The sequence below is a fragment of the Pelodiscus sinensis genome, chromosome 5, assembly GCF_049634645.1.
Source record: "Pelodiscus sinensis isolate JC-2024 chromosome 5, ASM4963464v1, whole genome shotgun sequence".
Classification (NCBI taxonomy): domain Eukaryota; kingdom Metazoa; phylum Chordata; order Testudines; family Trionychidae; genus Pelodiscus; species Pelodiscus sinensis.
The window spans coordinates 22571116-22598609 of record NC_134715.1 but is presented as its reverse complement, the minus strand read 5'-3'; the positions used below and the strand labels follow the sequence as shown (position 1 = coordinate 22598609).

At 43.5% G+C, this 27494-nt stretch overlaps 1 protein-coding gene across 5 annotated transcripts in view; it reads left to right on the top strand.

The window, feature by feature from the left end:
- EIF4E (eukaryotic translation initiation factor 4E) overlaps positions 1 to 25787 on the top strand; it is a 52263-nt gene extending 26476 nt beyond the window's left edge. For 4 of the 5 annotated variants that reach the window (XM_025188231.2, XM_006130137.4, XM_014577057.3 and 1 more), the window contains 4 exons: positions 6517 to 6580; positions 17510 to 17623; positions 21505 to 21644; positions 24744 to 25489. In XM_025188231.2, coding sequence (XP_025044016.1) covers positions 6517 to 6580; positions 17510 to 17623; positions 21505 to 21644; positions 24744 to 24858 — 433 coding nt within the window. In that variant the 3' untranslated portion in view covers positions 24859 to 25489. Of the gene's footprint in view, positions 1 to 6516; positions 6581 to 17509; positions 17624 to 21254; positions 21362 to 21504; positions 21645 to 24743 lie in introns of all 5 variants that reach the window. The other variant, XM_075929648.1, reaches the window with a different exon arrangement.
- Positions 25788 to 27494: the final 1707 nt, after the last annotated feature.

Genomic DNA, 27494 nt, shown 5'->3' with positions numbered 1-27494 from the left:
AATCTGTTAGTGAGAAGGTTCCAACAGCAGTTCATGAGTCATAGGTTGAGCTCTTTAATGGTTTTGATTCCTGTGGTTTCTTTTTACTGACATTCAAGTGACCATCTTTAAGCATTTTGCATGTTTTAATGTAAATGAGGACAGTGCATTGGAAGAATGGAGAGAATAGTATGTGCTTTGCTCTGAGGATGGGGTGTGTTTGAGGAAGGAAAGACCTATTGGTGCTTAACCTTTTTAAAACACTGACTCTTCACCTTCTTAGAAGCAGGGTTACTGACGATTTTCATTAGTTTCTGCCTTCTGGTTGTGAGAGCTGGGAAAACTAGGAAGTGACAACATTAGGTGGAAAACGTTCTTCATGTTGGTGTGGGGATAACAAGTGGAAATAATAGTTGCTGGGATGCTAGAAGGATTGTGTTACAACATGATTGTTGAACAGGAGAAATTTGGTGTGGATAGCGTGAGGAAAAATCAGTGTGTCCATGTGATCGGCTTTGAAGGTTTTGTTCAGGCAGTCAGCTTTGGCAGTTGCATCATAAGTTAGCTGTCATGATTGAGTGAACAAGTTTGGAACCTGGAGGTCATGGATGAGGTCTGTGGGTTAGTTGTGTGAGCTTTGGCTTCTCATTCACTGTTGTGGTGGACAAAGAAAGATGATAGTCACGCTAGCCTCACCATTTCTGGGGAAACAGCTTTTGGCAGATGTTAACTTTGCCCTGATTCATGTTGTTGTGTAGTCATGTGCTAATAAATTTGATGGTGGATCAGTTTGGGCATTCGCATTCCCGAAATCTGGTTGCATAAACTAGCAGAACACTTACTAACGCAGATGTCTCCAGTAAGGAGTTGAGTGTAAAGCATCAGTTACACAGTATTGAAGTCATTTTGATCTCTTCACCCAGTGGATGAATCTACTCCAACTCAATGGTAGTTTCTGAGAGGAGCTACTAAAATAAGTCTGGTTGAAGCAGTGCGGGAGGATGGAAATGGTAATAAGTCTAACACCTGCCAAGGCTCCCACTAGGAATTCAGTTTCTGATGGAAGAAAGGATTAGTTTGTAGCCCTCAACTGTTAAGAGGATATCAACATTTCAGATAGTAACTCAATCAAGCTTTGCTCTTTGGTGCTAGACAAGGACTGAGCATGGGTTGTAAAGGACCTCAAGTTCATGAAGTCTGCCCTGTCCTAAACTCTGCACTGGTCTCAACGGTAGAAAATGTGGAGACAGCTGTCAGTTTGAGATTTCTCCACCTTTTCCCCTAGTCAAAGGTGTACGCAGCTGTTCCCAGTCAAGTCTCCAGCCACCACCTGCCACTGGATAGGAACTCTTGTCCCACTCCCTTCTCACCAGCAGGTTTTAAGTAGGGATATGAATGAGTAACCGGTTAACCTCGTGCGGGGGCGAGGGGGCTCCTGGCTCCCAGCCTGCGTGGGCTGAGAGTCTGCAAGCTTGTGTGGGGTGGTAGTGGCAGCAGGGGATTGGGGGGGGGGGAGAGGAGGAAGCCCACTTGGGCTAGAAGCCAGCAGTCCAGCACACCTCTCCCCCCCCCCCCCCCATGTGCTAGGCTGCCAACTCTCAGCCTGTGTGATCCTGTGATATTTTTAGTAAGCCAGATTGCCAAAAGGCCAGTTCCTGTGCTTTGCCTTCTGTGAGGGCTATGAATAGCATAAGGTAAGCATAAGTTATCCCACAACTCTTTCTAAGCAAGCACCTTTATTAAGGTAAAAGCCTTACATACAAATATGTTCAAAACGATACAAGTCCTACAAGTGCTTGCAGATGTCAGTTGCTTTGTAGGTTCATGAGCTTGCCACCTGCATTGGTGTTGGAAGTTTTTCACTCAGTGGTATCCACAAGGGAGTAGGGATGTAAGTGACTAGTTGACTAAGTCACTACTAAGGATGTTAAATGCAGTCATTTTCCAATCGAGTAGTTGGATCTTTTTATCGACTACTTAGTCGATAAGGGTAGGCAGTTCTAGCATGCAATCTGGCTTGTGCCTGTCCCAGCATAACTTCCCCATCTGCCGCTCCTCGTTGAAAGGAACAGGGAAGCTGGGGTATGAAGATGCTGGCTGAGTCCCAGTTCCCATGAGTCTCAAGACTTCATGTATCAGCTCCCCTGCGGCAGCGGCAGCGGAGGGAGAGGCTGCAACTAGTCAATAGTGCTAACCGATAAGCTGCTGCTTATTGGTTAGTTGAATCACTTGCATCCCATGTCACTTCCCCCTTCCCCATCCACTCACCCACCCACTTGCTGCCTCTGTATCAGAGGCAGCAAGGGTGGAGGAGCAGGAGCTGGTGCTGGGGGGAGCTGTCTTAAAAGCCGGTTTCCCCCAGCACCGTTTCCACAGGAAGGCAGAGGTGCAGCAAGGGAAATGGCATAAGAGAGGATTTAAGCAGTCCCTGCTTGTGCTGAGACCCAGCTGCTGCACCTCTGCCCACGGAGCTCTTACTACATTTAAAAGACAGAAGCACAGGATAACGAGTGCTCCACCCACCTCCTGTTATCAACTAATCGAAATTTAACATCTCTCTAAGGTTGTGGCTCTGGTGCACTATTGAATGGCATGTGTTTGCCCTGGTATAAGGGCACCACTGGCTCCTCAGTTCGTGCCACCAATGGTGGTGGTGGAATGTCTCCTTGACTTGGCAAGCTTACCTTTCAACTGTTTCTAGCTGTGAATCTCTTCTATATAGTTCTTAGAAACTTTGTGTAGTTTGATTTTCCCTTGGCACATAAGATAGTAATAATTGTCTACAGGACTTTGCCTAGGGACAAGGCATGCCCTGGTCCCTGGGCTTCAAGCCATGTGAGTGCTGCAAAACTATGTAGTCAGTGATGCCCCATCATAGAATTACTTGGGGGAGGGGTAACCCATGTGAGTGACACATCCCATTTATAAGAGTTTCAAGCTGAAAACCAAAAAGGAGCATGACATTTGGTTTAGAGCACTCTTTTTGCAATCAGCCCTCAGTTGCCTTGGGGCTGGCTTGACTGGACTTCGCTCCAAGCAACTTGGTATACTGTGAACTTGTGTTCCGTTTATCAGAAAAGTTTGCTCTTCCTATAAATGCCAGGGAACTCTCAGTCATTTGTCTGGCTTGCATAGTGTTATTTCCCTACCTGTCTGGTCCAGTGGTGCAGGTGTTGATGAACAGCCCCGTGTTTGTGTACTATGCCAATAAGGAAGGGGGAATTAATTCATCATCTCTGTGCCAGGAAGCCCTTCATCTGCGAGTCCACCTGGAAGCCTTTGGAAAAGCTAGTGGATTGCTTAGCAGGTCCTTCGCTCACCAGGAGTGGTGGTCCCTTCGCTCAGAGGTAGTTAGGATGCTCTTCAAGAAATGGGGAGCTCCTCAAATGGACGTCTGTGCACTTACAGCAGAATCTGCCATTCATTCTGTTCTCTGCAGGGTCTCAGCACAGGCTCATTTTTTATGCTTTTCTCCCGTCGTGATCGGGAGACCTGATGTACACCACCTCCACTCATCAGCAAGGTGCTCCTAAAAATTAAGAGGGACAAGGCACAAGTAATTGTGATTGTCTCAGTGTGGCCTTGCCAACATTGGTTCGGCATGCTCAGGGGCATATTATAATAGTCCCATTGATGCTTCCCAGCCATCTATCATCTGAGGATGGTAGTCAGGTGTGGCACCTGAACCTCGCTTTCTCCCTCACAGCTTGGATCTTCCATAACTTAATCCAGAGGAACAAGTCTGTTTGAGTCAGGTACAACAGCTCCCTTGGAGAGCATAAAGCCCTCCATGAGAGTAACTTGCCTGTCAAAGTGGTAGTGTTTCTGCTAGGTTGTGAAATGGAATACCTTCCTGACCCAGTTATCTCTTTAGTCCATTCTGGATTATCTGTTTCATTTAAAGGATCAAGGCCTCACCTTCTTTTTAGTCAAGGTATGCCTGGCAGCCATATCCACCTTCCATCCTCACATGAAAAGGTAAATCCGTATTCTCACATGAGTTGACAATCAAGCTCCTGAAAGGCCTTGAAAAACTTGTTTCTGCTGATCCAGGACTTAGCCCCCAAATAGAACCTCAATCTGGTCTTCAACCAGGCTCACAGGCCCTCCTTTTGAGCACATGGCTTTTTATTCCCTTTCTCACATTCCTTGTGGCTATTACCTTGGTGAAACAAGTCTCTGAGATTAAATCTTTTACTTTGGAGCTCCCGTACTGTGTTCTACAAGAACATGGTTCAGCTTCATTCCCATGTGGCTTTCCTGATAAAGGCAGTGTCACATTCAGTGTCAACTGGGATGTTTTTCTCCCCGTATTCTGCCCAATCATTCACGTGACCAAGGAGCGGCATTTGCATATTTTAGATGTTGGGCATATTCGGGCTTTATATGTGGAGTACACACAGCCCGTCTGCAGATCTACACAGTTCTTTGTTGCTGTAGCTGATGGGATGAAAAGCCTCCCTTCGTTTTCTTGGAGGATTTTTACTTGGATCATGTCCTTTATTTTCGTTAGGAGATAGCGAAGGTTTGTTCTACAAGGGCTGGGGCACCAGGAGAGCAGCCAAAGGCGCATGTCCCATATCTGTGTGGTCTTCAGTATATATGTTCACAGTTTATTATGTCATCACTTGGCAGGCCAGACATGACACAGGTTTTGGCAGAGCTGTGCTGCAATCAACATGTCCACAAACTTCTGTCTACCTCTTGAGGTAATGCTTGGAAGGCACCTACAGTGGAAAGGACATGAACAAGCACTGGAAGAAAAAAAAGTTACTGACCTTTTGTAACAGTTGTTCTCCAAGATATGTTCATCATGTCCATTTCCTGACCCACTCATTTTTGCTTTTGTTGAGTTTTGGCAAGGAGCAACTGAGGGATTGGAGAGCCAGTTTTTACTTTTTGCCCTTTTTACTGCCGCACACATGTGCCACTCCAGAGGGCTCAAGAGCTCATTCCTTATAGATACCACTGAAGGAAAAGCTTCTGGCATTGGTTTATGTGGTGAGTCTACACAATGGAATGGACATGAGTAACACACATGGAAGAACAAGATTTAGGAAAGGTTAATAACCATTTTTTCCCTACATGTATTCTAAAGCTTGCAAGAGGTCATCTGTCTATTATGGCCCTAATAGGCCAAAGTCTTTCAAACCCTTCTGCAAGGTTTGGAGGCCCCCATTGGACAGAAAACCATGCACATTTGATATATCAAAAAAGGACCCTGTGTCAGTTAAGCTTATCCTTTAATATCCAAAGTCCTTTCTTTGTCTCCTGGTCTCCGGAAAACCTAGCTGAATCAGTATATGCAAACTACTCCAGAATATGGTACCTGTCTAGAGTGATTTGCCTGAATCACCTGGGACTCATTTTAGTTCCTGTAGGAATTGTGGTAATTCTTCCCCATGGACTAAATCAGTCATAGATAAATAATTTATAGATTTATGATCCCCAAAGATATTGCATGTGATTGCAAGACTTGTTACAAACGTGTTGTTTCCTCTCTACACTCCTCCAATTTAGTGCATTAAGTGTCACTCTGTTTTCAGATTTTTTTTCCTTGTGCATTGCTTGGTGGTGAGCAGTTGTATGACACAATATACACTTCACTTCTCTGAGTCTTGTATGCTTGTCTCTTTTCCATCCTTATTTGGATTTCAAATACGCTGTTTACAGTCTCTGTCTGAGAGTAATGTTGTAGATGTTCATGGTAGGGATTAAATACCCAATAACTGGTTAACTGTTTTAAATTATTAAAATTGGATAGCTTAATCGGTTAACCGTTGAAAAGCTGGTGCAGAGCAGCCAGGACTGAGGTTGGTGCCTGTTGGTGCCTGTTTCAGCCTGACCTGCTGCAGGGATCCATCCAGTGGAATTTGAAGAGGTCCGCTGGTTACCGGGTAAGCATTCTGGTAAACCTAATGCTTACTGGGTAACCAGGTAACTTTTTACATTCCTTGTTAATAGCTTAGAATATGCATCTTAAAATAGATTTTCTGGATAGAAGAACCACAGAAGCCTAAGTCTTTCTCTTTCTATTGCAATAATATACAAAAACTAACTTTATTCACTGGGTTGTCCCAAACGTTAATGTGACTTGTGTGAAATGTTAACTTGTGTTTTAACTTAAGTCAAAACTTGGGTTTAAGTGATCAGTATTTTTAACAACAATAGTTGGTAGCATGGAGCACAATGAGAGAATGTAAATCAGTTTCTGTCCTACTTGATAGAACCCAATCCTTTTTTCCAAGAGAAGAATATTCTACTAAAAACTGGTTTGACATGGGAATATAAAACAGTATGCATTTTTATATAGTATTTCCTATACTGCTGAAGTTGGGGTAGCTTCAGCAATCAGTTTTAATAATTTGATGTTAAGGCATAGGTTACTTTGCTTTTAGGTATATTTTGTCAGTCAAACGCTGAGCTTATGGATTCAGTTTTCTTAAAACTTTTTAAAATAATATTTGTACCTTTACATGCTGATAAATTTTGTAAATGTATTTTTTATAATTATGTGTTTTCTTTGTTTTCAAATAGTTTATACAACCATATCCAGCTCTCTAGTAATTTAATGCCTGGCTGTGACTACTCACTTTTTAAGGTATGCCCAGTAAGCTTTTGTAAAGAAAGTTTTAATGTAAACCACAATCTTACAGGAATGTTTTCTTGAAAAAGTAAAAATACCATGATCAAAATTTTTGAAATGATTAATGATACTGGCAGTCCAGCTGATAGAGATGTGTTGAGGGGGCCTAACTTTCAGAAAATGCTAAGTGTCTGCTCTCTGAAAATCAGATTGAGTCTCCAATTTAAGTAATTACTGGTGGCTTTGAAAATTGAGGAGGCCCATAACCCTACTGATACATTGATTTTCATCACCTTGTATCTTGTTTGTGCCAGCACTGTAAGAAATTTACAAGAGATGTGCTCAAATATGTGATAAGATTAAGTTTCAAGGTTGTTTTTAATAGTGAAAGAGTTTTCGGTTCATTACTTTATTTATTTTACACACACTCTCTTTCTCTCTCTGCAACAAGTGGGTTGTCACGGCTGTTTAATACTTTGGGCATAATACAGCTAAAAACAGTCAAGAGATTAAAAATTAATTGCATTGTTAATAATAGAGCCCTTTTATTGGATGTTTACTCTATTTTAAATATATTGATTACAATTACAGGTTCAATCTTTATGGTCCGGACTTCTACAGTCCAGTACTATCTGTGGTCTGATATCCCCATAGGTGTTCTTAGGCTGGAGCACTCATGGGGAAAAAGCCATCCTGCTGCTCAGTAACTTCTCCTCCACCCTCTCAAAGCTTCCGGAGCGGTGCATGCTCAGGAATGAGAGAATGAGGAAGAGAAGTGGGGACAAGGGGATGCTGAGGGAAAGAGGCAGGCTAGCTGTAGAGCCCTGCAAGCAGGGGCCTGGAGCACAGCCGGCTGCCCTGGGCTCAGTGCACTCTTGTGGGGCGGAGCTTGGTAGCCACCCTGCATTGTCACCTGAGTGCAGTCTCCTGTGGTCTGGCGAATTCCCTGGTTAGGGGCTGGTCAGATCCCGAGGGTGTGAGGACCAGGGAGGTACAACCTACACAATTCAGAGCTTTATATTTACTTTTATTACAGATGTTTGTACTGTTTAAAAAAAAATAAAAAATGAAGAAATAGAATTTTTTAATTCACCCAATACAATTGCTGCAGTGGCAATCTCTCTTATGATGAAAGTTGAATAAACTTTAACACCTACAGGTTCAGTCCTGTTTGTCTGAACAAATGGCTGAAGAACAAACAAGTTTTATATTTGCAGGAGACAGTGCTGCCAGCTTCTTGTCACAGTGTCTCCTGAAAGTGAGAACAGGTGTTTACGTGACAGTCTTGTATCCAGTTTCATAAGAGATTTGCATGCCAAATGTGATAAGATTCATATGTCCCTTCATGCTTCAACCATCATTCCAAAGGATATGCATCCATAGTGATATCTGGTTCTGCTTCATAACAATCCAAAGCAGTGTGGACTGATGCACGTTCGTTTTTGTCACCTGAGTAAGATGCCACCAGTAGGAGGTTGATTTTTCTTTTTTTGGTGGTTACAGTTTTGTGATTTCTGAGTGCTGCTCTTTTAAGACTTCTGAAAACATGCACCACACCTAAGCCCCCACAGATTTTGGAAGGCATTTGAGATTCTTAAACCTTGGATTGAATGCTATAGTTGCCTTTAAAAAAAAAAATCTCACATCCTTGTTTCATCAAATATACAGTAGAAGTGTTCTCAAAATGAACGTCATGTGTGGGTCATCATCTGAGACAGCTATAACAATTGTGGCAGAGCTCTGGCTGTGTCCATGGGTCCTGTACTTCTTGCAGATAGTGTTTAGCCTCAAGGGCTTGTTGTGACCTTCACATAGCCTCTTCCTTTTTTAGTGGCAAGGATCACAGCCTATTGAGCCATACTCATCACAGGCTAATCCGTGGTATGGGGTGAAACCTCTTGATAGTCCTGGTTGTCTTATCCAGGGACAGACTCTGTAATGGCATGGGAAGTGTTGGGGGGGGGACTCAGGCCCACCCACTAACCTGGGTTCCAGCCCAGGGACCCTAAGGCAGTGGCAACAGATTGGGAATAGAACAGACCCCATCTGGCAACTACTTCCTTGGGCCACTTGCCCAAATGATCCCTCCCTGTACCTTTGCAAAAGCTTATAGCATTAACTTATAGACTGTATGCATTTCTCTCCCTCTCCCACCCCCCAACCCCCACTCTGGATGGGGCTACTGCCACCCTGTGCTGCTGCTGCTTTATCTTTAGCTGGTCCTCAAGGGGGGCTGGTTTTTAAATTGGCTGACCTAGCAGACCAGCTCCTGCCTGGCACCCTGCGCTGCTGCTTCTGATAGAGGCAGCAGCGCAGGGTGGCAGAGGACTCCTCTGGAGTGGGGCAGCCCCTGGGGACTATTGAATAGTAGACTAATGATTAAGAATTCATGAGGTTATTCGACTATTCAATTAACCAATATTTAACCTCCCTAATTCTGTTTCTCCATGGCACTCTTCTTTCCTTCCATTTCCCAGCTCTCGCTCAGATACCTTTCACACTCAGATCTTTGGCTCCTTCCCTCCTCCTCATGTGCTTCTGAGCTAACAGAAAAAGGAGCCCTTTTAAACTAGTCTGAACTGATTGATTGGCCCCAAGTGTTCCAACTGGCCTGACTGTCCAGACTGATTATGAAAAGTTCCTGTTGGTTCTAGGCCAGCCCCTACTAGTTTACCCAGGGAACAGAGATCCTATTTAATCTAGGGCTAATATACCTCCCTTGAAGTACCCTCCTGTAGCCCTCTGGCCTGTCCCTGTCACCCGAGGGATCTCAAAATGCGTTTAACCATGTAATTGCTGAAAATTTCAGTGGTTACACTGGAGGGTGGGGGGAGCCAGCTCCCTGTGCATATCAGGAGCCTATATGTAAAGGTGAATGTTACACGTATACAAAGTTAACGCTTTCACATTACTAGCTATAATATGAAATACATGGCTGAATGCAGGTAACACATTTTTTTAGTGTTGTTAGCTTAGAAGCCTATACTCTGGAATTCTAGCTAAAGCGTGAAGCAACATAGAAATGTTTAGCTTATTTAGCACATAAATACTTGCAGTGCCAGCTACAAAAGTCCCATGCAAACTCCTGTTCTCACTTTCTAGTGACATTGTAAATAAGAAGTGGGCAGCATTATTTCCCATTAATATTAAACTTGGTTTTATTGATTGGATGAACAAGAATTAGGACTGAGTGGACTTGTAGGCTCTAAAGTTTTGCATTGTGGTGTGTTTGAGTGCAGTTATATAACAAAAAATACATCTCTAAGTTGCATTGCCGCAATAAAGCATTTGTTTTATGGTGCTGCTTTGTGGTGAATTGAAAAATACTATTTCTGTTGTCATGAGTTAACTGAAATTGACAGCCCAAAAAACTACTAGACACTTCTAATGTGCTTTCCTATGTTATTTTAAGTGAACATAGTGTTTATGAAAGTTGCCAAAGAACATATTCTAGAAGATTTCATGCTTGTTGGCAACAGGAACATCACTGGTGTAACGGCTTTGTAAGCTTTTCCTTTGTGATCCTGCCAATGGCTTTCAATCTTGACCTAGAGGAATTGCCTCTCAGGGTGATCAAGTAGTTTGATCTCTGTGGATGTCAATAAGAATGCCAAATATAGGAAAGTGACCTGACATTGACTGCCTTTCCTCTTTCATCTATAATTCTATCAAACATAGATACTGCATTGTAGCTCTGTTTCTGAAAACTATTACAATATTTTTCTATCTACTCGTGTGAATTCAGTCATATGTTCTTAATCATTTTTTAAATCAAACACTGATATTGATAGCACTGTGCTTTGTAGCATACTTCAGTTTATGTATTCACAACTGCTCTACAAATAACAATTTAACTGTCTGAGAAATACTAATATTTTAAAATATCTCGAAGGGGTAGCTGTGTTTGTAACGTTAAAAATGAGTATTCTTCTTCGAGTAGTGTCCCCGTGGGTGCTCCACTCTGGTGAAGGGTCGCCCTGAGCCGCAGATCGGAGCTTTGCAAAGCAGTTTCCCCCCTGTTGAGCCACGCATGCTCAGAAGGCGTCTCGAGCCCTTCCCGCCCTCTGCAGTGCGCGGCTCAACCCCCTCCCTTTCAGTTCCTCTTTAACCACCCTCGTCAGCGGACGGAGCAAGCTGGAGCTCCCTCACAGTCTCTCAGACTGTAATTTCCATTAGTTAGGTTACCATAGTTTTCCCCCTGTTACTCCAAGTTAGTTTCCCTTATTTTTCTCTTTAAAATAATAACAATAAAATATTTTATAAGAAGAACAAAATTGACAACAAAAATCCCCCCTTGGGGACTAAAACTCCCTTCAGACCGGATTTCCGGGTGAACCGGAGCGCTCTCTCTCTTGGCTCCTCAGCCAGAAAAGCACATAAACCACATAAAAAGGAAAGGAAAGGACTATAACAAGAGTCACAAATAAATAAAACACTGGAAATACCAACAGTTTAAAGAAACAGGAAGCTCCCGAAATATGTCTGCCTCCTCAGGCTTTAAAAAATGCGAGCAGTGCCGCGAGCCTATGCCGGCTTCTGACGGCCATACGAAATGTATTCGCTGTTTGGGGGAAACTCACTCACCCCACAGCTGCACGCATTGTGCTTCCCTCACGGCGAGAGCTAGAAAGGACAGAGAGCTCCGCCTGAGGATGATTTTGTTTGAAAAGGCTCTGCAGCCTACAGAGCAGGGGGAACCGCAGCATGAAGCCCCCCCCCGCCACCGAAAGCTACAAGGCAGAGAGCCTCACCATCGCGCTTTCTCCCGCCTTCTTCCTCCCCTAAGACCCAGGGAGAGGGGCAAAGAAGTCCGAGGACTCCTGCTAAAAAAGCAGAGGGAAAGTCCTCATGTTCAGCACCGAGACCGGTACGCGCTGCTTCTGAGCCGTCCCGGCAACGCGCTGAAAACCCCGGGCGAAAAAAGCCGGCGCCGCTTCAAGCCCCGGCACCGCGAAAAACTCCGGCGCCGCTCAAACCCTCCGCACCGCAGCAGAGCAGACCCCATACACAGCCGGCACTGGTTGCGACCGTAAACCAGAGCTCGGCACCGGCAGCAGACAGCGAGAGGCATCTTCATGAGTCTGCTACAGAGCTCTCTAAGCCAGTGTCTGACACTCACAGCAGGCAGCAACATTCATGCCTCCCTCCCATTGACTGCTCACCTGGGACATCCTTTGCAAGGCATTCCCCTGCCAGATCTATGTCCCCAGTGTCCCTGCAAGACGCTCCCTTACCAGATGATGACCGCCACACGACATAATCCTCGCGACAAACGTCGCCAAGGCGGTCTCGCTCCTACTATCATAGGGCTGGACCACAACAAAACCCGTGGCACCCTTATTGGTCTTACCCGTCCCCACCTTACCCAACCCAATGGGGGCCCTGGGACCATTGGGACCCGTACAGACGCCAGTCCTCAGTCCACTCCACACCATCTCGAAGGGGTCTGCCTCATCCACAGCCCCTATCTCCTGCATCACACACAGAGTAGGAGGAGGAGGTGGATCGAATTTCGGACAATGAATCTGATATTCAATCGATAAACATCACACACCCAGATGACCTGAGTGCCCAACAGGACGATGCAGTTATACCATGAGATACGGTAGCGATTGACGACCTCAAACAGTTTCAAGAACTATTCAAGCGAGTAGCAACAAGTCAGCATGTCTCCCTACAAGAAGTGCAAAAGAAACAACATCACTTGTTAAAGAACCTGCATCCTACATTGCACAGTAAGATTGCCCTGCCAATTGACGAGGCAATCATGGAAACATCTGAGGATCTGTGGAAGACACCCGCATCCATCCAACCGACTAACAAAAAGATTGACAGAAAATATTTCGTTCCACCAAAAGACAACGATTTCCTTTTTACACATCCACAAGCAAACTCCTTAGTGGTTGAATCTGCACAACAAAGAGCGAAGGTACTGCAATACAAGAATGGCAATATGGACAAAGACCATAGAAAGCTAGACTTCTTTGGCAAAAAGATATATTCCTCTTCTACCCTACAACTAAGAATATCAAACTATTCTGCCCTCTTAGTGAATCACGACTTTGATAATTATTCGAAGTTGGGAGAACTGATACCACATCTCCCTGAGTCCAAAAGAGCTGTCTTGAAAGCAATAGTCCACGAAGGCCATACCATCGCTCGCACTGCCCTCCAAACGGCAATGGATGTTGCTGACACAGCAGCTAGGACTACAGCTACGGCGATAGTCATGCGCAGAACTTCCTGGCTACAGTCATCTGGAGTTCCCCGAGAACTTCAGCCCAAAGTAGAAGACTTACCATTCGATAAACAAAAATTATTTGCAACTTCTACAGACAAAATACTACACAACAGTAAGAACTCGAAAACCACACTTCGCACACTGGGCATGTACACACCGCCTTTCAAACGCAGACGATACACCCCATATAACACATACAATCGCTACAGATATGGGCAATACAACCGACCACAGAGACCATATGAGGACGCTAGGCCAAGGCAACGACCTCAGAGAAGGCGACCTAATCAAGGCCGCCCACCAACTGCCCAGTCCTCCAAGCAGCAAATTTGAAGTGGTGGTCGAGGGTCTGCAATACCTCCCTCACGATCTAGCAATAATGCAACATGGCCATCTGTTTACCCACCGTTTGCGGCCGTTCCTCCCACAATGGGAATCTATAACATCGGACCGCTGGGTTCTAGACATAATTCGAGTAGGATACACTATCCCATTTACCACTACCCCACCTACCCTACCCCGTCCCTTTTCAGGGACCCCTCTCACGAGACTCTACTAAGACAAGAGATCGATCGACTCCTTTCAATCGGAGCCATAGAAAGAGTACCAGTAGACTTTCACGGGAAAGGGTTTTACTCGAACTATTTCTTGATCGAGAAAAAAACGGGGGGTTGGAGGCCCATATTAGACCTCTGCAAACTGAACAGGTTTCTCAGGAAACAACGCTTCAAAATGGTCACACTTACAACAATCATTCCTGCGCTAAATCAAGGGGACTGGTTCGCAGCCCTCGACCTACAAGATGCATACTTCATGTAACTATCCATCCTGCCCACAGACGCTATCTACGCTTTACTCTCGGCCCGGATCATTTCCAATACAATGTCCTCCCCTTCGGCCTCTCGTCGTCTCCGAGGGTATTTTCAAAGGTGCTAGCAGTTGTCGCTGCGTACCTCAGACGCCAAAATGTCATCATATTCCCCTACCTAGACGACTGCCTTTTAAAGGGCTCAACACAGGATGAAACCGCCTCCATGATAAGTACGACCACATCCCTCCTCAATCGTCTAGGCCTTCTACTCAACAAAAACAAATCAACACTGCACCCAGTTCAAAATATGGAGTTCATTGGGGCACGTCTGGACTCAATCACAGCCCGAGCATACCTACCTCGACAACGTTTCATAACTATACAAGAAATTATAAGCGTAATGTTTACAACTCCTACCACTACAGCTCTTACTTGTCTCCGACTAATGGGTCACATGGCTTCCACCACCTACATCATCCACCATGCTCGTCTGCATTTCCGATGCTTCCAACTCTGAATAGCAAGTGTGTACATACCGTCATGACACTCCCTCAACAAGACAGTGACTAGTCCACCAAACGTTCTTGCATCCTTACGATGGTGGACGATACCGAACAACCTCCTCACAGGTGTTCCATTCCAACAGATCGAACCCACTGTACAGATTACCACAGATGCTTCCCTCCTTGGATGGGGAGCACATATGAACAATCAAGGGGTTCAGGGAAGGTGGTCCCCATCCGAGGCACGACTACACATCAACCTCCTCGAACTACGGGCAGTAAGGAATGCCTGCGCACACTTCGCCTCCAACATTGCCAATCAGACGGTCTGCATCCTGACGGACAACGTTTGCACAATGTTCTATATAAACAGGCAAGGCGGAGCCCGCTCCCGCTCCCTCTGTGCGGAAGCTATCCGCCTGTGGAACTCATGCATCCGCAACCATGTCACTCTGATAGCATCCTACCTGCCCGGGGTGAACAACACCAGAGCAGATTCACTCAGCCGCAACTTCACCTCGGATCACGAGTGGGAGTTACACATGGAGGTTGCAAACTCAATCTTCAACCAATGGGGATGGCCATCCATAGACCTTTTTGCATCTACCCAGAACGCCAAATGCCCCCAGTTCTGCTCACGCGCAGGACTTGGCAAACATTCCCTGGGGGATGCCTTTCTAATCAAATAGACAGCCCCCCTACACTATGCCTTCCCCCCCATACTGCTAATCCCAAAAACCTTACGCAAGATCCGCAGAGACGGAGCCCTAGTCATCCTAATAGCCCCGTCGTGGCCCCGCCAGACTTGGTACCCGTACCTGCACAGGCTAGCGGTTCACCCTCTTTACCTGCTACCTCACCGTGTAGACCTAATATCTCAAAGCAATGGAACAATACTGCACCCACAGCTCCACACCCTACACCTTCAGGCTTGGCTACTCTCTGGTTCTCGGAGATAGAAAATCCTTGTTCTCAGCAAGTGAAGGACATCCTCCTCCACAGTAGGAGACAGTCCACTCGAAAAACTTACCTGCAAAAATGGACACGATTCTCTCACTGGTGCCAGCGAACCAAGGTAGAACCCCGTGTCGCCCCACTAAATACGATTTTGGACTACATTCTAGACCTTAAAGTGTCAGGACTGTCAATCTCTTCTTTAAGGGTCCATCTTTCTGCAATAACAGCGTTCCATACCTTCATTGATGGCTTCTCCATATTTGTCCATCCTATCACTAAAAGATTCCTTAAAGGGCTCCACAACGTATACCCACCCTATAAGACACCACCCCCCTTGTGGGACCTAAATCTTGTTCTCCACCAACTCACCAGACCTCCTTTCGAGCCTCTGGCTACAGTACCACTCCCCTTTCTCGTTATGAAAGTCTGCTTCTTATTAGCTATCACGTCCGTCAGACGGGTGAGTGAAATTGGAGCATTAATGGCAGAACCCCCCTACACAGTTTTTACGAAGGATAGGGTCATACTTAGACCTCACCCAACATTCCTGCCAAAGGTCTGTACAGAATTCCATGTCAATGAACCGATCGTACTACCTACCTTTTTCCCAAAACCGCATGCATCACAGAAGGACGCCACTCTGCATACCCTGGACATTCGGAGGGCTCTCGCCTTCTTCCTGGAAAGAACAAAACCATTTCGTAAATCCGAAAGGCTTTTTATATCCATCGCTGAACGTTCAAAAGGAACACCTCTATCATCACAACGAATCTCAAAATGGATCTCGACATGCATAGTCAAGTGTCATACCTTGGGCAATAAACCACTACAGTGCCCACCAAGAGCACATTCCACTCGAGCCACGGCTGCTTCTACAGCCTTTCTGAACAATGTCCCCTTAAGGGATATTTACCGAGCAGCAACTTGGTCTTCAGACCACACTTTTGCCAAACATTATGCAATCCTACCGCAACTTAGACATGACTCAGCAGTAGCTACAGCGGTGCTCTCTACTACCGCTAAACATTGACTCCTGCTCCCTCCAGCCATATATTGAATACTGCTTGGTAGTCACCTAGAGTGGAGCACCCACGGGGACACTGCTCAAAGAAGAAAAGGGAGTTACCTCGTGCAGTAACGAGTGTTCTTTGAGATGTGTGTCCCCGTGGGTGCTCCACGACCCTCCCTTCCTCCCCTCTGCACGGAGTCTAAATTACTCGGGCGGAGATGAGGAACTGAAAGGGAGGGGGTTGAGCCGCGCGCTGCAGAGGGCAGGAAGGGCTCGAGACGCCTTCTGAGCATGCGTGGCTCAACAGGGGGGAAACTGCTTTACAAAGCTCCGATCTGCAGCTCAGGGCGACCCTTCACCTAGAGTGGAGCACCCACGGGGACACGCATCTCGAAGAACACTCGTTACTGCACGAGGTGAGTAACTCCCTTGTCCTGTGGCAACTTAGGGTACGTCTACATTTGCACCCTAGTTCGAACTAGGGATGCAAATGTAGGCGATGGAAATTGCTTATAAAGCGGGGATTTAAATATCCCGTGCTTCATTAGCATTATCTGGCCCGCGTGCTCTTCTGTTGCCCCCTCCTGCCCCCCTCATGCTGTCTGTATCAGAGAAACAGCAAGGGGGGGAGCATGAGCTGGTCTGGGAGGAGCCAACTTAAAAGTTGGTTTTCCCCCACCCACCCCCAGCACCAGCTCTGTGAGGGGGGACAGTGGGGAAACGGCGCGAGCAGGGATTGAAACAGTCCTGCTAGCGCTGTTCCCACTGCTGCTCCTCTCCCTTTGGAATGTACAAGAGCCACAGGCATTTCAAAGGAAGAGACACAGAGGGGAACCCATGCCAGCGGGGACTGCTGTGTTTCCCACTGGCACAGGTTCCTACTGCCTCTCTCCCTTTGAAATATATAAAAGCTGTGGGAGGCTCATATACATTACAGAGAGAGAGAGAGAGAGAGGCAGAAGGAACCCACTGTGTCGCTCCCTTTGAAATATACAAGATCACTGAGTGGTTCCTATATGTTCCAAAGAGAGGCACAGTGGGGTAGCGAGCGCCTCCCCTTATTGACTAATTGAGTAGCTGATGGAAATTCCATTGACTATTCCAATTGGCTGATTAATTGAAATTTAACATACCTAATCAGAGGAAGGCCTTGTTAATGTCTAAGGTGGCACAAGGCTACTCAGTGTTGTTAATATATCAGTTACTAAATTTTTCCATCACTACTTACCATGAAACTGGTCTTGCTTTTAGTCATAAGCATTTCTGCCCTACAATAAGGTACTTTGGTGGGTAGAAATCTCATTATTTTCAAACTGTAAATTGTGTCCTGTGTGTTGTGATTTAAATGTTACTTCCTCTTTTATGTGGTGTAAAAAGACAAAGGAGGTATTTTGCTATTCATTGACTTATTGTATGTTCATAGGATGGGATTGAACCAATGTGGGAAGATGAAAAAAATAAACGAGGAGGACGATGGCTTATTACACTAACTAAGCAGCAGAGACGAAATGACCTTGATCGTTTCTGGCTAGAGACAGTAAGCTCTATGGCACTGCATTTTAAAATTTAAGATTCTTATGTTTAATGGCTAATTACAAGGGTTTTCCTCTTTGGCAATGCTAAAATCTTTCATGGCTTTCTATTCTTACAAAAATATTGTTGTGAAACACGAGATACACTAATGATGCTCGAACATGTCATTTGAATTAAGGCAAGAATAAAAGGCTACATATTACGTTTAAAGGTGACTTGCAAATGCTTTTAAAAAAGGGAACTGTTAGGATGTGCTCAATGACAATCATAGAGGTAATTCTGCACACAACTGATTATCCCTCTAACTCGTGATTTAGAGTATTTGTCATAGTTTTCAGTTACTGATTAAGTTTAATTATTTTCATCTTGTCTCCAATGTTTATTATTAAACTTAACAAATGTATCTGTTTTACTTACATTTTATATTCCTAAAAGTTAACACATGTAAGGGAATTGGCTTAAGCATTTTCAATAAGATCCCTCTATTAACTTTTCACTTCGTGTGGGGATATTATGTGTTCAGAAATGGTTCTGGGATAATATAGTTGTCTAGTGAATTACATAAAATATTCCATTTTCCTTTCTCCTGGTTCTCCTAGAAAGTTGTGTGTCAACATGATGTATCTGTCTCCCAAGAACTAAATAGATTCAGAATCTAGTGGAGTCAGATGCTTGATAGAATGTCCTAGCATTACATTATGGTTAATGCATTGCAAAACTGTTACCCTGAATGAGTAATAATATGACAGTAAATCTTAATACAACATAAAATTGTCGGAATTGTTTTGTGATTGACAGTACAATATTGACCCATGTTATCTATGACGGCTGAGGAATACACAGCACAACTTAGTGAGAAGCCAGTGCTCGGTATAATTTAGGGCAGTCTAATGGCTAAATTATGCCGATTGCCTGTGGCTCAGGGGATGATATGGCTGCTTAGCAGCAGAAGGAGCAAATAGGAATCTTGCCCATATTCCAACCCCAGTAGCAGAGCAGAATTGTTACACCAGCTCTTCTGCTGGACTGCACTATGTGGGGATCTGTTGACAAACTTTGGCTTTAGAGCAGGGGCAATCCATTTATTTTTTGTTAAGGTCCAAATTTCTTGATCAAAGTCCAGACTCCAGAGAAAATAATATGATGACAATAAATTCACGGTTCGTTTAAAAGTCTCTGGAGATCTAGGTTTGTCTCAGTCCACCTATTGACTACCTCTACTTTTGGATGTGATGTGGCTGCTCACCCCAGACAGCCTCATTACCACCCACAATCTGTTGCTGTCATGTCCTGTGTATCTACCATCCTGCTGCTTAGAAGGATCAGAAGAGGTCAAAGTGGCTTTGTTGCAAATACTGTTTTGCATATAGCTTTGAGTGAAACTCATGGAGGTGAGGAGGTGTCCAATATATCAAATCCATGAACACCACAAAAGCTTGTATATGAGTATCTTCAAGCTAATTGCTATTTCTGATACAGTATCTATTACATATTTGAGAGCGTTTGTGCATTTTTGTGTATCCATCTCTTGTCAGTCTGTTCAAGATCTCCTCCTAAACAGTGAGAGCTAGGACTACCAAATTTGGTATGCCACTTCCTCTTATAACTTTAAAAGAAGGTGATGAGGGTTTAGTTGTGCCAGCTAAATGGGAAGTGCCTGGAATGTGGTTGTTCAGGGTTTCCCAGCCTATGGGTTGCTCCCCAAATATGGGTCACCATTACATTTCAAAAGGGTTGCCAAGTGTCTCCTCTCCTCAGGTGGCTCTGCTTCCCTCTTCCCCCCAGTTTTTGAATTACCTTGGATCACCAAGTCTTCCTGAATTATCAAAATGTGTCCCCATCTGGATAAGGTTGGGAACTGCTGCAGTTGTTTCTCAACTAACAGAAAAGGAGAGCTGTGATAGCAGGGACAGTTATACTCCCGAGGGACCACAGTGGGGCAGCGAGTACCCAATCTCTAGAAAGCAGCTGCTGGCTGGGCAGCGTGACCTCCGCTACCCCAGCCTGGCCCCAGGGAGCAGTCACTGGCTACTCGCACCTCTGAGCCCCCCCCCCCCACACTTCCCAGTCCTGTGGTCTGACTCTTCCAGCTCTTCACCCTCCCTCTCCAACTCCTGCATACTCCCAGCCCCTTGCCATGAAGGACCCAACCAATGCCTGGTAAATCTTTTTACTAATAAATATTGCAGCAGAGAACATTTTCCAGTCCCGAAAGTTGTAATTTAAAAACTACAGAGAGGCAGTATAATGTAAATAACACCATCCTGATCAGCTGAAACTATACTTAGTTTACTTGTTACCTAAATATTATGAAAAGTTAAAGAAACATGGCATTGCTGTCTAACATTTTATAAAGAGAAAATATAGGCCATTTAACTTCCCTATTTCAACATAAAAACAGTTCTTAAACTGAAACTCTGGTCTGGCAACATCTGTAGTCTGGCAGGACCATGGATATTCCAGGACCAGAGAGCCCCGATGAAGGGCTGGCAGCTGGGAGCCCTGTAGACCAGCAGAGTACTGAGCTACCCAGTGGCTAGGCCAGAGCTGTGGAAGGCTGGTGGCAGGGAGGCCAGAAATGACCTTTCCTGGTCCAGTAAAATTCCTCATCTCGAACAGGTCATATCCTGAGGGTGCTAGACCAGGGAGGTCCAACATGTAGTAATTTATAGCACATATCCTAATCACATATGCAGGTATAGATGGTTGTGCACTCACACATAGGCAGCAGCTCCATTAATCATTTCAGTCATTTTTCACAAATGTTGAATAAAAAAATTGGAAACTTTCCAAGTATAAACTTTCTCTAAAGATAGAGAGATGAGTGTTTATCTTTTTCCTTCAATGGAAATAACATTTCTAGCTTCCGACAAGCAGGCTACGTCTACACTGGCCCCTTTTTCGGAAGGGGCATGCTAATTTTGAAAGTGGGAATAGGGAAATCCGCGGGGGATTTAAATATCCCCCGCGGATTTAAATAAACATGTCCGCCACTTTTTTTCCGGCTTGGGGAAAAGCCGGAAAAAAAGCGTCTAGACTGGCCCGGTCCTCTGGAATAAAGCCCTATTCCGGAGGATCTCTTATTCCTACTTAGAAGGACCGGGCCAGTCTAGACGCTTTTTTTCCGGCTTTTCCCCAAGCCGGAAAAAAAGCGGTGGACTTGTTTATTTAAATCCGCGGGGGATATTTAAATCCCCCACGGATTTCCCTATTCCCACTTTGAAAATTAGCATGCCCCTTCCGAAAAAGGACCCAGTGTAGATGTAGCCACAGATGTTAGGGGCACCTTCCTGCCTTTTCTGGCTAACAGCCATTGATGGACCGAGTCTCCATGAATTTATCTAGCTTTTTTTTTTTTTTTGAACCCTGTTTTAGTCTTAGACTTTACATCATACTCTGGCAAAGAGTTCCACAAGTTGATTGTGCATTGTGTGAAGAAATTCTTCATTTTCTTTTAAACTTGCTAATAATTTAATTTGTTGACCCTTAGTTCTTGTGTTGTGAGAATAAGTACATAATTTTTCTTTATTTAGTGTCTCCACACCAATCATTTTATATACCTCAATCATTATCCTTCCTTATCTTCTCTTTTTTTTAAACTGAAAAGTCCCGGTTTTATTAATCTCTCTTTATAGGGCAACGGATCCATACCCCTAATCACTTTGTTGCCTTTTTCTGAACTTTTTCCAATGCCAAGATATGTTGAGATGAGGCGACCACATCTGCACACAGTATTCAAGATGTGAGCATACCATGGATTTATATAGAGACAGTAAATTTATTTTCTGACATAGTCTCTATCTCGTTAATAGAAGATTCTACTACGAAACAGAATTTTATTTCATACTGTTTACCTCCCTTTAATAGTCAATCTTTATTTTATAGCTGCTGTGCCTTATCGGAGAGTCCTTTGATGACTACAGTGATGATGTATGTGGCGCTGTTGTTAATGTTAGAGCTAAAGGTGATAAAATAGCAATATGGACAACTGAATGTGAAAACAAGGATGCTGTTACGCATATAGGGTAAGTGATAGGACACAGTCATGTGTATCAAGTCTAATACCAAACATCTTTTAAATTCAGATATTTCAGTAGGAGATGTCATGTTAAAGCTGATCATTTTGAGATCAATGGGTACAATCTGGAACATAGATTTTTTGGGGGGGGGGGGGGGGGGGAAGGAGATCTTCTGTGAAATGGCCTACTGATAAATGATCTGAACAAGTTAATAAAACTCAGTACAAAAAAAGTTGTGAATACATTGTCGCCTGCCCGTAAAGCAGGGCTAGGCAATATTTTTTTGTTGGAGGGTTCACTCCCAAGAATTTGGGAAGTGGACAAGGACTATACTCTTCCATGATACTAATGGGAGAGCTGCAGGGTCTGGGGTGGAGGTTGGATGCCGAAGGGAGCTCGGGGTAGCGGATTGGGATGCAGGAGAGGGTATGGGATTTAGGAATGAGTTTGGGTAAAGGAAGGGGTGTTGTGGCCTGAGGCATAGGACTAGGGTGCAGGGATGGGAGGAAACTTGGGTGCAGGAATGGGGTTGCAGCAGCTTCAGCTCAAACCTGGGGCAAGGGTGCCGGGGGGGGGGGCAGTGGATTTGGGGGTGCAGATAGGGTGCCAGGTGCAGGCACTGGTTGGGAGGCTCACTGTCAACCTCATACCCACACATGACTCAGCAGCTGACTGCGGAGGCCATGTGCATCTTTGCACGCTGTACACCAGCCCAGGCAGCTCCCATTGGTGAGATTGTTCTGGGGGTGAGGACAGCACATGCTCCCCCTGCCCCCCTTCCCCCACCGGGCATGCAGAGGTGCATGTTGCACCTGTAACTTGCTTCTTTGAGTGGTGTGTAGGAGTGCAGCTTGCAAGGATGCCGGTGGGCTGGATTCAGTGGTTTGGTAAGCTAGAAAAATAGATCCTTGATACATTGTCCGAACTATTTGAGTGTCCCTTCTTGGACCTTTTGGAGATAAAAACATAGTAATAAATGGGAAGCAGATTGATGGTGAAAATTTCATTAGCTTTTCCAAGTAGGGGCATTTTAGTTAGTATACCAGCATGCAGTAGGCTGAAGTGGAGGCTTAAGGGTCACTTTCAATAAAATTAAAAAATGTGTAGACATCTGATGACCACTGAAGAGAGGGGGGCTTTTAAGAAAACACACACACTGTGGAAAACTATATATTAGTTTATTTTCAAGGTGTTTCCTATCCTCTCTCTCCCTTTTACATACACCTCAAAAGAGAGAACTAGCTATGTGTTCAAATAGGGTTCAGTAGTAGATGAAACGTCATCTACCATGTATCATTCTGAACAAGGGGACATAACAGCAGATTGGGAGCTAAAGTCATGGCAGGAATAAATGTCCTGGAGCTCAAAAAATTGATTCTAGGATATATGCTGAATGTTACATCGACTTATTAGCAAATATTGTTGAAGTAGGTGACAGTCTTATAACTAGCAGTTTACATTTAAAATACAGATTTTCTCGCTGGTTAGCTTTAAAAAAATCTGACTTGATAAAGATTTTCTCTTCTGAAAGAAAACTAATTGCAGTATTTTCAGAAAGTGCAATTGCAGATTTTTCAAAGTCTGGTTAGACACAGGGAACTTTTTTTTAGAAGATTCAAGAAAATTCAAATTGAGTGATGATCTTAGAATAATAGAATTCACTCTCTTGTTGTTAAAGTCAAAATAATTGTGGCTACTTGAATATTTCAGTGGTTTACATTTGTTACCTGGATGGACAAACTTTCTTCTTTTCTGATAGAATTTTCTAACTACAAATGGTGCCTGGTTGCATGTTGAGTTCTAGTCAGTTGCATTCTGACTGCCTGTTCTGACATTCAGAGCAGTTTACCATACTAACTCCAGTAAAATCTGCCTTGAATGTAGTAGTCACTTCATTATTATGCCATCTCTTTCACTAATGTTGGAGGGAGGGGGGTGTTGTCTTCAGTGATAGGCACAGTGAGTTACTGAACTTTGGTGCAGATGAGATAATAGTCCAGGACATCATCCCAAGGATGCCTCAGAATGGTATAAAAAATACTAAGCTAAATTTTGAAAATGATCACCAAAATGGAACACTAACCACAAGGAAGCAGTGAGGATGACACAAAGTACCCTAATGATTTTACATAACCTCACTGATATTGCCTATATTTCGCCTCCAGTAACAGTATGCCGTCATTCCTGCCATTGAAAATGTATTTAGTTCTTCAAGGATAAAGAAGTCAAAATAAAATTGGCTAGTCATGATTCCAATAATCAGGGCTTGACAAACGACAGCGAGATCTACTCACCAGCCCCACACCATGCATGCGCCAGACCGGCACTGTGCATGCGTGCAGCGCCAGTGAATGGGCTGAATGGCTGAAATCTACTCACCACAAGCGAATAGAAACAACGATTTGTCGAGCCCTGCCAATAATCACTCTGAATATCTGTTCCAGTTGCAATTTGTACCAATGTAATTTTATATTGTTTCTGACAGCAATGCAAACATTTTTTACAAATTAACCCTGTAATGATAGAAATTCTGTAGGTTATACGGTTAACTGTGGCTCTGTGCAGGGCTGCTGTGAGGGGGAAGTGGTTCCTTGGGACCTGGTCTGGTGGGGAGCCAGCTTAAAAGCTGGTTTTCTGCATGTATTGGCTCCTGCCTGCCCCCTCACTCTTAAACAGAGGCCACAGCATGGGAGTTGGCAGACTGCATGTAACCACAAAGGTTAACCAATGAGCCCAGGCTTATCGGTTAATTGTGTACGCCTTTACACTTTGACATTTTCTGCTGTATATCAGCATGACAGGGTGGATCTTTAGTCTCTGAAATGTATCTGAGCCTGCTGCTTATTTTTCCAATAAATGAAATAATTTACATTTGACTTAAAGTGAGAAATATCAGTAACAGGAGCAATTGAACTTTGATGTACAAAGCCAGGATATTTTTTAGAAGAATAAGTAGAGAAATTTCTAAGCAGAATTGTTTCTAAGTAGAAAATTATTTTTTGTGCATTTAAGATGTCTGCAGGTCTCAAGGAAATAACTTGACATACTGTCCCCTTTTTAAAAGAGTGTTACTTAAAAACTCTTGGTGTTTTTCTGTTTCTTCAGGAGAGTATACAAGGAAAGATTAGGACTTCCTCCAAAGATAGTGATTGGTTATCAGTCCCATGCAGACACAGCTACCAAGAGCGGCTCCACCACTAAAAATAGGTTTGTTGTTTAAGAAGACACCTTCTACGTATTCTTTCATAGGAGACTGCGTCAAGCAATCGAGAATTGGGAGCTGAACCAAAGCCTCTTCAAAAGCAGAGTGGACTGCATTTAAATTTGATTTCCATCTAAATGTTGCTAAGATTTGTGAAGTCTCATTCGCCTTTGTCTTGTACTTCTGTGTTCAATTTTTTTTCTATTTTGGCTGAAGTAACCATTATTCAATCAAAGGATTTCAGTATACATTGCCCCAAAATCCATAAGCGTTTTCCTGGCCCACTCTCTTAATAGCTTAGTAGGACATTACTATTACAAAAACATTTGTTTATCCACAGTATTCAGAAAAGAAACTGCATCTCTATACCTTACAGAAGAAAAATTACTTATGTTTTTACATTTGCATTGTATGCCGTAACATATTTTGCTGGTTTGGAGAAAGAGTACGGTGAATAGAATTTTCTAGCAATTTTCTTAATACAGCATTGTCTTTGCTGTAACCTATGCTGATGGCTGCTAGACTTAATTTATTTGTTTCCCTAATTGATAACATTAGTGATACTCTGATTTCACTTGTTTTTGCTCATGTAACATTGGTGAAGGGTCTGGGAATATGACAAAGGTGGAATAAACATTAATTTTGTGCATTCTTTGGTAACTTTTTGTTTTTTGTAACATCAAAGCTTTGCTACAGATTTATGCATTTCAGTCAAATCAGTGATCTATGTTTGTGTGATTTCCTAAACATAATTGTGGATTTTTTTAAATGTAACACCATAATTTACATTCCTTACTAGAAATAGTATGTCTGTTTTTGTATCTTATGCTGTATTTTAACACTTTGTATTAGGTTATATTCTTTGGTTAAAAATGGCTCAAGTAGACAAGCAGTCCCATTCATATTAAGACAGTGTACAAAACTGTAAATAAAATGTGTACAGTGAATTGTCTTTTAGACAACTAGATTTGTCCTTTTATTTCCTCCATCTTTACAGCAAATATTTGTACTACTTGTGACAAGGCAGTCTCTACTGTAGCTTCTATTGTAGTGGATCTTCCAAGAGAGATTAAGTTTGGCACTATAGTTTATTACTATGGTTATTAAAAATTTTAATAAATCTAATAGCACCATATTCCAAAGTGAAACTACATTGATTTGGCTATTTTTCTTAAAATGGTCAGTCTGATCATAGTGTGTTGTGCAGATTCTTTGACAGTGTACACAGAATTCAAGAGATGTCAGAAGGGATAGAGGGCAAAATCTTTCTCGATTCAGGTGGCAGCTACAGCAAAATACCTATCTGGAATAGCACTTTTCATCAGTAGATCTCAGAGCATGTTGCCAAAGCACATTGATGTTTTCCACATTTTACAAATGGAGGGCAAAATAGATGGGGAGAGTGACATGTCCAGGGTCACTCAGCAGGTCAGTGGCAGAGCTAAGAATAGATCCCGGGTCTCTAGAGTCCCACTCTGGTGTTCTGTTAGGCCACGATGTGCATCTCGATCAGTGAAGTGAATGATTCTACTTAAAATCATGTAGCTACTCTGTGAAGTACCAATAAAACCCACTAAAGAAAAGTATTATAAGGAAGTAAAATGTATTAAGAACTATACAATCTGCTAGCATGGCTTCTATATCAATGGAAAATTTCCATTTGGTTCGGGCAGTTGTCTGAGAGGAGCCTACTATATAAAGTTTTACAACTATTTAAAGGAGTAAATCCTAACAAACTTCTGTTATCATTCTCAAAATAAAACCTAATATGGAATCATAGAACTGCAGCGAACCTTGAGAAGTCATCAAGTCCAGTGCCCTGCAATCATAGCAGGACCAAGCATCTAGACCATCCCTGATAGGTTTTTGTCTAACCTCTTCAAAATCTCCAATGATGGAGATTACAAAACCTTTCTAGGCAGTTTATTCCGGTGCTTAACCACCCTGACAGGAAATTTTTCCTAATGTCCAATCTAAGCCTCCATTGCTGCAATTTGAGCACATTGCTTTTGTCCTATCATCAGAAATTAGAGAATAATTTTTCTCCCTTTTCCTTGTTTAACAGCCTTTTAGATTCTTGAAAACTGTGTTCCTGTCCTCTGTCTTCAATTTTCCAGACCAAACAAACCCAGTTCTTTCAATCTTTCCTTATAGATCACATTTTCTAGACCCCCTCTAGTTTCTCCACAATCTTTTGTCAAATATGGCACCTAGAACTGGACAGGTTGAGGGCCAATTGGCACAGAATGGAGCTGAAGAATTACTTCTCATGTCTTGCTTCCAACACTCCTGTTAATGTATCCCAGAATGATGGGGGTTTTGTTGTTGTTTTTTTGCAACAATGTCCCACTGTTGACTCATATTTAGCAGTGGTCCACTATGACCCTTAAATCCCTTTCTACAATACTTCTTCCTAGATAGTAATTTCCCATTTTGTATGTCTGAAACTTATTGTTCCTTCCTAAGTAGAATACTTTGCATTTGTCCTTACTGAATTTCATCCTGTTACCACAGGCCATTTCTACAATAGATCAAGATCATTTTGAAAATGCAGTTCCAACCTCCAAAACACTTTCAGCCTCTCTTTCAGCTTGGTATCATCTGCAAACTTCAAGTGTACTGTCTGTCTTTATTTAAATTGCCGATGAAAGTAT